Source organism: Vigna angularis, chromosome 3, assembly GCF_016808095.1.
Source record: "Vigna angularis cultivar LongXiaoDou No.4 chromosome 3, ASM1680809v1, whole genome shotgun sequence".
Taxonomy (NCBI): Eukaryota; Viridiplantae; Streptophyta; class Magnoliopsida; order Fabales; family Fabaceae; genus Vigna; species Vigna angularis.
Window position 1 is genome coordinate 5,535,721 of NC_068972.1, and position 13,836 is coordinate 5,549,556.

Genomic DNA, 13,836 nt, shown 5'->3' on the forward strand with positions numbered 1-13,836 from the left:
TCACCTAATCAGGAATTCACTAACTTAGTGAAAAGAGATTGAAGAGAGAAGGCAGAGATGTGGTAGAGAGAAGACAGAGAAAAAAGAGAAGAGATGAGTTTTTAGAGAAAGAATGAGGTTAGGTTAATGAATCAGAATGTGTCTGAAATGTGCTTTTAAAGGAACAATTTATGGTTTCATTAACTTAATACCCTATTAAATTTTCTAATTCATTTTCAGATTCTTACCATCACAATAAAAAAATACCTACAATAACATTATTTAATTTTATAATTAGTTTTTATGGATGTATCTATACTATTATATAAAGTGTTTTTACATCTCCAATTTTAACCTTTAAGTACTTTTTAAATCAAAATAATTATTTTATAAAATTTACCTTTTTAATTTATTTTTTTTCTAAATTTAATAATTTTCTTTACCGTTTTCTTAAATCTAACAAATTTTTAAAACTAAAATAGCTATCTATAACAAAACAATTATCTACAAAAACAATTAAAAATGACTTACAATAAAGTTGTAAGAATTATTTAATTTATTTTATAACTATATAATAATAATTTTATTATTTTTCATCATCATAAAGAAAGACAAGTTTTCACTAATCTTTTATAAATTTAATAATATTTTATTTGAATAATCTACTTTTTGTTTTCATTAAGAAAAAGTGAACGCATATTATGGGTACTTATATCCAGAAGTAATCAAAAGGCTCTTAAATAACTGTAAACACTAACATCTAGCCGTTCTCCGACTAATCTTAAATTTGGTTTGAAGAGACGATGTTTAGTATCAATCCAATCTAGAACAAATTTGGTGTTTTAGAAAATGCTATGAGAGATAATTGAAACGATGTTTTTCCTGTCTCTTTTTTTTATTCTTAGTATTCACCCCGCAGCCTCTTTTGACTGACTCCCCATACATAGTAATTAGTGCTGAAAACGAGGGCTATTATCGTAAATCCTCCTTAACGCCGCGTTTGGCAATCAGCATATCGAACGGCGACTACCCCCAAATATTCAAATCCATCGCAAACACTGCCTCTAGAATCTAGGGTTTTCTTTCCCTCTTTCATTCTCCACTCCTAATTTGCGAACCTCGTCGGATTCAGCCAATGCAGCTTCTTCACTCCGACGAACCCGCGTCCGAGCGGCGCGAGTCGCCGGAGAAGCCCGAGGATTCTAGCACTTTCTCCGATTCTCTGGACTCCGTAACCGACGACAGCGCGGCTCTCGACGTCACCGGGAAGAGCGTGGAGTTTCCGGAGGCGGAGAACGCCGAGGACTCGGTGGAGAGCCTTTACGTGTACAAGAACATTTACAGTCTTATTCCGAAGTCGGTTTCGCGCCTAGCACAATTGCGAACGCTTAAATTCTTCGGAAATGAGATTAACCTGTTCGCGCCCGAGGTTGGGAACTTGACGGCGTTGGAGTGCTTGCAGATGAAGATTTCCTCGCCGGGGATCGGAGGCTTGCCGTTGCACTCGCTCCAGGGTTTGAAGGAACTCGAACTCTCCAAAGGACCTCCCAGAACGTCTGCTTTTCCGATTTTGACAGAGATTTCTGGTCTCCAGTGTTTGACTAAGCTTTCCATTTGTCATTTTTCCATAAGGTTAGCGTTCGTTCCCCTGTCATTTAATTTGTCTGAATTATAATTTTTAACACAATTGTTGTTTAAGATTATAAATAATGTGGTATGTGGGTCATTAAGATATGAGCATGTCTGTGTTTTGAAACTACTATAGATACCTTCCTCCGGAGATTGGATGCTTGAAAAAACTGGAGTATCTTGATCTTTCGTTTAATAAAATGAAGACGTTGCCAGTGGAGATTAGTTACTTGAGTGGCTTGATATCCATGAAAGTTGCGAATAATAAATTGATGGAGCTGCCGTCAGCTATATCTTCTCTGTCAAGACTGGAGAGTTTGGACCTGTCGAATAATAAGTTGACTTCGTTAGGGTCCCTTGAACTTGCCTCCATGCATAGACTTAAGAAGTTAAATCTTCAGGTACCTAGTTATGATTTGTTACCATTTTGCTGTCCAGTCTGTGTTATTCTAGGACGTGAATTCTATTGGTTCTTTTAACACGCTGAAGATAAATTTGTTTACCCTAAACCACCCACACTATAAAAGTATATTCTACTATGTTGATGCGTTGTTTGGATATTTTTGGCTGTTTATGATAGTTGTTTTAAGTTTCTGGTAGTCCATAAGTCTACACTTTTATTTTGGACTTCTGGTTTGTTAGGTCAGCTTTGTGGTCTAAATTATTGGTCTATCTGAAAAATATTACCGTCAGTGCGTCCCCTTTATGGCTGATTGTGTGTCCCGGTGACTGATATGCAATTTTTTCCTGTTTCCTTTGCTTGAAAGTGTTTAATATGCATTTAATTTGGTGGCATCTGATCTGACAGTGTTTTACATGGAGGGGCCGCATTGAAGGTGCCTTTGTGCATCCAAGGTATTCATTTTGTAGCTGTAGCTTGCATATGAAACAAACGACAATGAATCTGGGTGTTAATGGGAGTTCAGATTTTTTATCTAGGTTCTTTAATACTTCTGTGTGTTATTAAGTTCTAACTTCATAATTTAGTATTGGATTTTTGAAAAAAAAATAAAAAATCACATGCTGAACTTGTTTGTATGTGTATTTATTGTTCAAGTACAACAAGCTTCTCAGGACTTTTCAAGTTCCTTCATGGATATGTTGTAATATGGAGGGAAATGATGAAGCTAGATGCAAAGATGATTGTAGCAGCTCTTCTGTTGAAATGGATCTCAATGAAAGCAACTTTCAGGAAAATGACGAAACCCTTTCTGAGGGTGAGACCTATAATGAATACCTATCTTTGGTTTTCTTGCTCACGTTTGCTGTATATTTGGTTGGAACTAAACATTAAAGAATGGAAGAGAGGTTACAGTGCTAAAAAAATTCCTTAGTTTTGAAGAGAAGAATGTTGGAGAAATTTGTAAAAAACATGTAGGGCCCATGCAAAAAACATTTCCATGCCCAAGAGCTCTAGATGGTTCATTTTTTAGTGAATTATATAAAACAATATAATCAACTATATTTTATGAGAAAATTTACTGTATAAATGTCTAAATAAAATTATTATATAGTTATATGTATAATCAATCATTTTAACCCACGATCGATAATATATGTGTGTGTGTGTGTATATATATATATATATATATATATATATATATATATATATATGTTTGTACATATACATATGTAACTTATCATCCCCATTCTTATATAATCGGTCATGTAATAACATAATCAATTTTATATATAATCAAACATCGAATATATAAATATTTATATTTATATAATAAATTATTATTAATTTTTATTTCTTTTTTATCTCTACTCTATTTCTCTTCTACCAATTACATTTCTTTTCACTCCATTTCTCTTAATTTCTTTCCTCGCTCATGTACTTCCCCTCCATTTTCACCTTTCCAAACCTAGCATCTGTGTTTGCACTTCCCTTTTGCGGTGTGAATGATTGAATTTATGTATTAAGAGCCAAGTACTCTTCTATGATTTCTTTTGCAGGTTGTCAGCATATCTCATCAACCATGCTAACAAGCTCCTCATCTAGTAGTAGATGTTTTGTATCCCGGAAGTCAGGTAAGCGGTGGAAAAGACGGTATTATTTACAGCAGAAAGCTCGTCAAGAGCGCTTGAACAATAGTAGGAAGTGGAAAGCTGTAGATCATGACCAGTTGTTGAGCAAGAAGATTCACAAAATTTCTGAACCAGGAAATTGTGATAGTCTTGATTCTGAAACTCGTTCAGAAATTGTATCAGAGAATGGGAACCTGGATAATAGTAAAAGAATATTTTCTGAACAAGCAATAAATGACAATGAAGTTGATAATGTTAACAATGATGAAGTAATTATTGAGAAGCGTTTTTCTGGGGAAGATTGCTGCACTACTGAAAGCAAAGATGAAAAGGATGCATGCTTGTGCTCCATAGAGAACAAGCAAAGTGAACAGGATGAAGTATCTTGTTTTGAACTTTTAGAGTGTGTCTCTAAATCAAAGAGACATTTAGACCGTGATCTTGATAATCCTAAACCGTGCAAGTCTAGAAAATCTATTAGTACTTGTTCATCATTGTCTAACAAGTACAGCAAAATCTCATTTTGTGGCATTGAAGACCATCTATCAGATGGATTTTATGATGCAGGACGAGATCGGCCATTTTTTCCTCTAGAGAGATATGAGCAAAATCAGTGTCTTGCTTCCCGTGAAGTCATCCTTTTAGACAGGTTTTTTTTTTTACTACTATTATTATTATTAGTAGTAGTAGTAGTAGTAATGGCTGTATATTATACTCTAGTTTTATTCCTAATGTGATTGGATTGTTTGTTATCTTTCAGAAAAAGAGATGAAGAATTGGATGCTGTGTTGCTAGCTGCGCAGGCATTGGTCCATAATTTGAATCAGTTAAATGGTTTAAACAGACATGGGAACCAGGATGTGGTTGATAACTTGCGGAGAGCATCACTGCTTGCACTCTTTGTATCAGATCATTTTGGTGGCAGTGATAGAGGTGCTATCATAGAACAGACACGGAAATCTGTGTCTGGTTCAAACTATAATAAACCTTTTATCTGTACATGCTCGGTTGGAAGCAGCACCAGTATAAGGGCTTCCACCGAACCAGTTGTAAACACCATAGAAGATATTACTCTTTCTAAGATATGTGAGAAATCTCTGGACTCTATTAAAAAAAGGCGAAATTCAATCATAGTTCCAATTGGCTCTGTGCAGTATGGTGTATGCAGACACAGAGCTCTGCTTTTCAAGGTAATCGTTGATACTAAAAATGTACTATAGAATTGTGCACTCATTTTGTGTTGTAGTTTTTTCAATTTGTGCCTTATTTTAATGGTCTAATGCTAGATGATTTGTTTTACAGTATTTATGTGATCACATGGAGCCACCAATTCCTTGTGAGCTTGTCAGGGGTTACCTAGATTTTTCACCACATGCCTGGAATATTGTTATGATTAAGAGGGGTGCCAAGTGGGTTCGAATGCTGATTGATGCTTGTCGACCTCTTGATATAAGAGAAGAGAAAGATACTGAATACTTTTGCAGGTATGTACCTCCTCGGAGTCAGAAGTGGATGCAGAACATATTACCTTTTCTTAAAACACATTTTTCTTGGTATTGTGTAGTAGTCTTCTCTCACTTGCGTTGGCTTGGCTACATTTAAGATAAATTTGTTATGCTAAATAATTTTGTTGTTGGTTTCATGTTGAAATATAGCTTTTGATACCGGTTTTATTTCTGTTATAAGTTTTGTCATGTTAAATAATCACCGATTATTTGACATTTTTTAAATTAAATCTTGTATCATGTTGTACAGTGTAAAGAATTTTGCTTATGGTTTGAAATTAGTAAACTAAAACAATCAGTAAGCCTGGCTCCAATTTTAGTCCAAATATTTATGTAATATCTTCATGGCAATTAACCTTGTGTAAATTAAAAAATATGAATGAATATCATAGTTTTCTCCAAACTAAGTCTTAGCGAATCTTTAGATAATGTGTCCAAACATACTTTTTAAGTCAGCATCACACAATATTTAAAAAATATCTTTATGGAACTCTACCCTGTATGAAACTAAATGAATATTGGTGACTTTGAATATCGTAGCTGGTCAGCATTACATTTGCAATGATGAATACAATTGTGCATTCTTCTGGTTAATTAAAATTTCTCAATAATTTGTTCATCACATGAGAACCTTATTTAAATTTGACTTCTGTGAAATTATAAGGGATTATGAGGACTCTGATGATTTGAATTGCAGGTATATACCTCTTAATCGAACCACGATCCCTCTTTCTTCTAGAGGAACTCCAGATTCTGATTATTCTATTCCATCACTTACTGCATGTGATGAGCTTGAGACAAAAGCTTCAACTACTTTAATTAAATGCAAAATTGGATCAGTTGAGGCTGCAGCAAAGGTTTGTAGTTGAACATAATGGCCATAACTTGTTCTACTTGTTAGTGTAAATTCTTGTTGTGGTTATTTGGATATAATATAAATATAATACGGTTGCTTCACACACATCTTGTGTGGCATTGTAGGTGCGTACTTTGGCAGATCAGGGGAGTTCGGCTGACAAAATTAAAAACTTTGAGTATAATTGTCTGGGAGAAATAAGAATTCTTGGTGCTTTAAAACACCCCTGCATAGTGGAAATGTATGGACACAAAATGTCATGTCAATGGTCTGTCTCAGCCGATGGTAATCCTGAACACCGTGTGTTAAGATCTGCCATTTTTATGGAGTATGTGGAAGGGGGCTCTTTAAAAGTAAGATTTTATATGCCATTTCTTTGTTATTATTGACACATATCTGTTTTCTTTATTAAATTCACACTTATTTTTATGCAGAACTATCTGGAGAAGCTGTCAGAAACTGGAAAAACATATGTTCCTGTGGAGTTGGCTTTGCATGTTGCTAAAGATGTCTCATGTGCTTTGTCAGAGCTGCACTCGAGGCACATAATTCATCGTGACATAAAAAGTGAAAATATTCTGCTTGATTTGGATAGGAAGAGAGACAATGGAGCTCCCACTGTAAAGCTCTGTGATTTTGATAGTGCAGTGCCACTAAGATCAACTTTACATGCATGTTGTATTGCGCATGTGGGAACACCTCCTCCCTGTGTATGTGTTGGAACACCTAGGTGGATGGCTCCAGAGGTTATGCAGACTATGTACGAAAAAAAATCTTATGGATTGGTATGATCCTCCTACTGGTCAGCCATTTATTGTTTTTTTGAAATATATGAACAGTATAAATTTTTTTATAACTGGCCATTTGCAGAAGTTTAACTATAGGTCCAGGTCCTTTGATTTTGAAGCTCACTGATTTTGGAAAAGGATATTCTGTTTATGTCAACATGTTATCAATAAAATAATAGTTCTCTATGATGTCAAAGCCAAATATATTTTGGAATAATAACTTTTCCTCTATTACGATGATTTCTTAACTTTCTTGAGCCCTCTTTTTATTCACTGTCCCTATTATTGTATTTCTGCATTTATCTCCCATCCATTTATGCACATAACACATTTTTGCACTTACATATCACACGCTAACTCGTATATTGGGAATGTCATACATATGTTTGATATGTCTAGCAACAACATTTTGTTTCTTGGTCTTCTAAGAGAATATATTCCTCCAATGAATACACTTTCTTGTGGTGAATCTCCTGTCAACAAGACAACCAACAAAATTGGCATCACAATACCCTAAGATTTGAGTATTTTCCTTGTTCTCATACAACAATCAAAGCCCTGTAGCCTTTTTGATACATCAGTGTTTGCAAACCACAACATTCCAATGGTCAATGCAAGGATTTGATATGAATTGACTAAAAACTCTAATTGCATAAGAAATATGAAGTCTTGTAATAATGAGATAAATAAGTTTTCCCACCAATCTCATACGGATTATATATATCTGGATTTGAAAAAGTTTTCCTTGGTTCACCATTAGCTTCTGATTTAGGTCCATATGACTATCAATGGACTTGCAATTTGCTAGCCCTATCTCCTCCAAAATATCAAGAACACACCTTTCTTTGATCTAGGCCACTTCAATACCAAGAAAGTATTTCTAATAGCCAAGATCTTTGGTTTGAAAATGACTAAATTAGTGCTCTTTTACTTGAGAAATCCTAGTGGCGTCATTTATTGTAATAAATATATCCTTAACATAGACAATTTGATGACTTCCTAGTAGAAGCACGGGAGTGGAAAAATGAATGATTTGTCTCACTTTGTTTCAATCCATAAATCTGCAAGTATGACTAAATTTACCGAACCAAGCTATGGCCATTGCTTTGGTCCATAGAGTGACTGACCTTATTTACAAATTAGACTATACTCCCCTTGAGAAAGTAATATACTCCTGTTAATTTCCTCCTCAAGGGCACTATGAAGGAATGCATTTTTAATGTTAGTTGGTGGAGTGACCCATGATAGATAGTAGGCTTAGCAAAAATGTGTTGAACTGTGTTGATGTTGGCCACGGGAGAAATAAAGTATCAAAATAATCATGACCATAAATTTTAGTGCATCTCCTGTTCATCAATTGAGCTTTAAATCAATCAACATCACTAGGCTGAACTTTAACAACGTAGACCCATCTAGAATCAGCCATCTTGACAGGGGGATAGAGTGACAAGCTCCTAGGTGCTATCGCTGCAAGACCCTGCATTTCATTGCCATCCTGGATGATCAAGTGGCTTATAGATAGTTTTAGGAACAATGTGGACAAAGAGAAAATATAATGAGTATAATGGGGATAGATGATGGATAGTCTTAGGAACAATAGTAGTGGACAAAGGGGAAAAAAAAGTGTAATTGGAGGGACAAGGATGAGTCAAAATTATGAATTCATGGATTGTTTTAGGAACAATTGTAGTAATGAGTATAATGGAGACAAATGACGATAACTCAAAATATTAATAGTATACTGAATACCTTTCCGAAGAGGCATGAGCCTACTTTAATTGGAGTCATTGGAATAAGATTGGATGTGGAAGAAGCTCTTTGGCTTTGCATTGATATGTAAGTCCTAGAAATGGTCTCTAAGTGTAACTCAGCCTTGCAAAGATTGGATTTTGAATAAAGCTTACTTTGTGTGCTCTAAACCAAGACCTTCTTAATGATTTTGTCAACACATCTGCAAGTTGATCATTGAATCTGATAAACTCAGTACTGATTTCCTTGGATAGTAACTTTTCTAGAATGAATTGATAGTTGATCTTTGTGTTTGGTCCTCTCATAGAATGCAGGATTAGAAGCATTGTGAGGAGTTGCTTGATTATCATAATTCATCTTCATTTGTTGAATTTCACAAAAATCTAATTCTTGGAGGAACTGTTTTACCCACACAAGCTCAACAGTTGATTAAGCGGCTACATTTTGTTTCTTGCTTTTTTAAGAAATAATATCTTTTCCAATGAAAACATAATACCTAGAGGGTTGGTTATTTCCATTATCTTCATAAAGTATGCCTTGTCCTAGAGCCATTTTGAGGTATCTTATGATACATACAAGCGTTTCAATGATCAATACTACAGGAGTCTACATGGATTGACTCACAACACCAACTACAGAAGGCAAATTTGGTCTTGAAATAGTAAGATGAATGAGTTTTCCAACTAGTCTTATATATCTTTCTGGATTAAAGAAAGCTTCACCTTGTTCTGTCATTAATATTTGAATTGGGTCTGAAGGACTATCCACTGTTTTACTATCAATCATATTTGTATTTTTTAGAATATCTAGAGCATATTTTCTTTGAGAAATTACGACACTTTCTTTTGATTGGACTACATCAATGACAAAAAATTATGGGACTTCCAAGATCCATTATCGGAAAATGATTGCATAAGTGTTCCTTTAGCTAAGAAATTAAAGCAGTTGCCTCATGTAGACTTCTTTTTCTAGATTGCCATGAAGAAAAACATTTTTTATATCGAACTGATGAAAAGCCCATGAAGAATTGTTGCCATGGCAGGAAAATATGGACAATTGGCCACTGAATTTTGGAGAATGATCAAAACTCAGTTAGAGTTGACTAAATTGATGTGTTATGTTTTTAAGAGAAAGAGTGAGTACAAGTATATAAAGGTACACCTAAAAAAAGTAGCTTTATAAAAGCTTAACAACAAAATGATAAACAACTATTTAACAAAACTAAATCATATTCTTAAAATGAATAATTAGTATTATGGATTCTATTATTGAATAAAAACTGATTCACAGAGAAAAAAACTATTTAGTTTTTACATAATGTGATAACTTGTATTTTACGGTATTGTGATGGGAACATTAAGAGTATTGTGTTCTGATGACTATCATTGTATGATACCGTCATTTTTGTTTTCCCTAGGAACTTGGGTGGGGCTAGAGATACTTCTCATACAAACTTTACCGAAAAATGTGTTATTGGATTTTCAATTCGTAATTTAGAATGTGTTCCTTAGTCAATAATTTGGATGCACACTTCGTGCAATTCATTATGTGGAAGAGATTACAATCGCATTGGGACAAAACATAAAAGATGATAAATTATTTTATAGAACTATTGTTGGCTGTTGTTGCCTTGGAAAATTTTCTTTTCATGAAAATTGTGCGATATTCCCCTTCCTAGCAGGGACATATTTGCTGTTCCATTTCCCCCTTTTGTTGTGCTTAAAGGTGCAAGTGCACATGTTGCTTCATGAGTTAAGAATATATGTTTAGTGAACAAAATTGCTCAGCAACCAGAAATAGTATCTTGGGTTTGTATTTTATATTTTCTTTATCTTGTGACAGGAAGCGGACATTTGGTCGTTTGGATGTTTACTTCTGGAGATGCTTACTTTGCAAATTCCATATTCTGGGCTTTCTGATTCACACTTCCTTGATAGTCTGCAGGTGTGGTCATCATTTGTTCCTTTATGTACTCCAGGGGATGTTCTTGTACTCAACTTGCCTTTTTTAATAAATTTTAGTACAATGATCAATGCAGATGGGTAAACGACCACAGTTAACTGATGAGCTGGAGGCATTGAGTTCAATGGACGAACCCTCAATGATTCCATCGGGTGAAGAGATAGAAAAATCAGATCTTGAGGTTGACATGTTGAAATTCCTTGTTGATTTGTTTCACAAGTGCGTAGAAGAAAATCCTAACAAGCGTCCTACAGCTGAAGAAATCCATAAAATGCTGCTTGCACACACACACAAAGATCGTTTACAAGTTTAAGATTATAGGAAGTTTTAGATGGTTTACCCGGGTGACCCTGTCCTAGGGAAATATATTATTTTTCCTTTTCTTCATAAAGTCTACTAGGGATTATCCAAGAATAATTTTATTGCATGTAGTTTGTTGTTTTAGGTCTATGTCTTCGTGAGTTGTATCGTTTGTACATCTTCAAAGGGTGAGATCCATGCGGCTCTAATGTAGTCTGATTGAGATCTGTATATTGCAGCTAGATCTCTTTCGGATAGTAAACGTGGAGATGAACATGAGTTCCAACCATTCCTCAATTGTATCTTATTTTTATTGATGCCATTGAATTCTCGGATTAATTTATCGATTCCTTTGAATTGTATGCTGTCTTATAGGAGCCTATTTCCGCCAATTTTGGTAGGCGTGGGTTTCTTTTCCTTTAAATAATTTGACGGTACGACATTTGGAGGGTTGCATGATTGCTTCATCGGCTGTTTCGAAGAACCGTGAATCCTATTTTCCTTATATATCAAGAACCGTATGCTGTAAAAATGCAGGGAAATGCAAAGATGGAGTTGACAAACCATTCTATCTTGGACAAGTTGACGATAAAGATGCTTGCTAAGTTGAAATTTAACAATAAATATAAATTTTATGGGTCTTATTTTTTAAAATTGAGTTTTATTATGATTGTACAGGTTCTAATAAATTTTAATTAACATGATAGAATTGTAACAAAGGTTGTGATTCTAACAAAGAAAGGTTACTGTATGCTAACTCAGTTCGTTGGTTTCAAAAGGCTGGAGTATTTCAAATGACTTTGATTGGCTTTTCTTCTAATCCGTTTTCTTGGTTTCTTAGACTTGACCGGATGCAGGAATGTCATAAATCAGCAACGACGTGGGCTATATTCTCTCGTGACAGACTAACTGGTTGTTAGCAGGTAACAACAGCGAATGATTATTACCTCTCTAAACTAATGTTTCAACTCATCTTGTATTTTTTTTACCTGGTTTCACATGCAGCATTTGGTGTCATAATAATAACCCTTAAAAGTCGGCGTCCTTTTCCTCTAACTAATAACAATTAGTTAGAGATAAGGAGAGTGAGAGAGGTGCATTGCATTGGACACTGATCAGCAGGATGGCAGAATGACACCCACCTCTGAACAGCTTGTACTCCAATTAGTTAAAATTGTTTAATGGGGGTAGCAGATGCTTCATCTCTCAGCTGCTCTTTATGTTCCCTTTTCTGTGAGCACCTAAAGTTGAGTCTGGGACGGAAAAATTGAGTGGTCTTTGCATCCTTATACAAAGAGTGCATGCAGTAAGCAGTAGCAGCAACTTTGGACCACCCTACTCACAAGATTCTTGTACTTATAGTTATATATCTCTCCCACATCTGCCATATCCTTAATAAAGACCAGAATCACTCCTCATTAAAAAAATCATCCACCTATATGTATGTAGGGTTCTTAGGGAACGAAATCCCAAAACACCCCTCCATCTTTGCCAGTGGATTGTGTACAGAACACAACCGAAAGCTCGTTTATAGGAGGGCCCTCAACACTCAGCAAGAATCCGTGAACTACTCTGAGCACCCAACAAACCCCATTTTGAAAAATTTACTTGTGAGAATGCCAGTTTTGTTTAGGCTTTAATTTTGACCTTGTGTCATCAAGCCTCGGTGTTTTTGTGACAAGTGCAGAGAAAAATGACCTGTGACAATAATTTTAGAAAACAGTATCGAGTAGACTGCTTATGTGACAGAAAATTCAATGAAAGCGAAGAATGGAAATATCTTTTTGGCTTTAGATGCTGCTAAGCTTGCTTTACATGGGGTGGTGATGGTACCTATTGCTTTTCTTTTTCTTGTCTCTATTTTTCTACCTGCTGACTTGGTTGGCAGTTTTGCTACATCGGTATAACTGAAGAGATTGAGACCCCAAAGAACCAAATGGAACATGCTTTCTTCAAATCAAATGCGGACCACCTCCTCTGCCTTCGAGCCACCCTGTTTTCTTGCAAGCTTGGGGCATATATACATTGTGGACCATGATGTTGAGACTTAATAGTAATTTTTCCATTATAGGCAACAATTACAATTTTGGCACAAAAATCTAACTTTCGTAACCCAAGACTTTACTGCCACAATTAATATATGCTGTCATCTATGGCAACATTATATTCCCCCTTTTTATAAAAATTTAAATGAAAACCCACATTTTCTATTCCTATTTTTTTTTTCTATCTAAATCACACGACAGTCAACTTAACTTTTTCCCCCTCTAAACATTTTAAATTGTGCGTACATTTCTCAGTCTGACAATCTCTACTCAGCTATTGTTTTCTTGAAACGAGGGCTTCTTAATTTTGACCCTTGAATTAATTCGACAACAGTTATGCAATCATCAAACAGATAGTAGTTAGCAGTAGTAGACATAGTAGTCTCTTATTTCTTTAACGAATAAATTATTATAATTTTAAAGTTGTAAATTATCTTTAAGGTTATTATGATCTGGTGCTAGATCAGGGAGACTACCACGAGCAGTCAGTAACTAATCACGAATAATTTGTTAATTAATCGTTTTACTCGTATATGTTGGAAATAAAAAAATATTATGATATTCATATAATAATACTATTTTTCTCTGTCTCTCCATGTCCCATTCATATTACAAATTTAATTATGGAAACATTAATTGTATTATGAGTTGATGTTTTGGTATATTTGAAAATACTGAAACAATTTACAATTATATTATATTAAGAAAAATTAAAAAGATTTGTGTCGTGAAAGTATAAGTCTGAGTCAAAGTTTTATATTAGATAAAAAAAAAATAAACACAAAGATGAAAGCCCTGTAAACTAATTATTTTAAAATTTTGAATTAGAAAAATAAGATTCAATATTATATATATAATATCTGCCCAATAGTACTCTCCTTTGTAACATAACCCTAATTCGTACAATCATGGCTAAAAAAGTATAGATCAAGCATAAAAAAAGAAAGGAAAAAAATAAAAGCATACATTAGACATGCTCCATATTTAAAATA

At 34.6% G+C, this 13,836-nt stretch overlaps 1 protein-coding gene across 4 annotated transcripts; it reads left to right on the top strand.

Annotated features, from left to right (window-relative positions):
• Window positions 1-988: 988 nt before the first annotated feature.
• On the top strand, window positions 989-11,121 carry LOC108325922 (uncharacterized). 4 transcript variants are annotated; one of them, XM_052874210.1, is made up of 12 exons: window positions 1,006-1,611; window positions 1,745-2,009; window positions 2,666-2,825; window positions 3,568-3,642; window positions 4,207-4,288; window positions 4,400-4,829; window positions 4,942-5,123; window positions 5,842-6,001; window positions 6,126-6,353; window positions 6,435-6,785; window positions 10,380-10,481; window positions 10,576-11,121. In XM_052874210.1, exons 1-12 carry the CDS (start codon window positions 1,115-1,117, stop codon window positions 10,810-10,812), a joined length of 2,769 nt encoding a protein of 922 aa, XP_052730170.1. In that variant the 5' UTR covers window positions 1,006-1,114; the 3' UTR covers window positions 10,813-11,121. The 4 variants fall into 4 exon arrangements, with proteins under 4 accessions (XP_052730169.1, XP_017414554.2, XP_017414553.2 ...); XM_052874209.1 differs by lacking the exon at window positions 10,576-11,121 and adding an exon at window positions 9,140-9,198 and having other exon boundaries at window positions 989-1,611; window positions 3,568-4,288; XM_017559064.2 differs by having other exon boundaries at window positions 1,005-1,611; window positions 3,568-4,288.
• The last annotated feature ends 2,715 nt before the right edge of the window (window positions 11,122-13,836 follow it).

What these genes read in the sequence shown, in the direction of transcription:
- LOC108325922 (XM_017559064.2), top strand. Translation starts at nt 1,115, where the DNA reads ATGCAGCTTCTTCACTCCGACGAACCCGCGTCCGAGCGGCGCGAGTCG. An exon ending in TTAAGAAGTTAAATCTTCAG is followed by an intron (nt 2,010 to 2,665) that starts GTACCTAGTTAT and finishes TTATTGTTCAAG; the next exon opens with TACAACAAGCTTCTCAGGAC. An exon ending in GAAGTCATCCTTTTAGACAG is followed by an intron (nt 4,289 to 4,399) that starts GTTTTTTTTTTT and finishes GTTATCTTTCAG; the next exon opens with AAAAAGAGATGAAGAATTGG.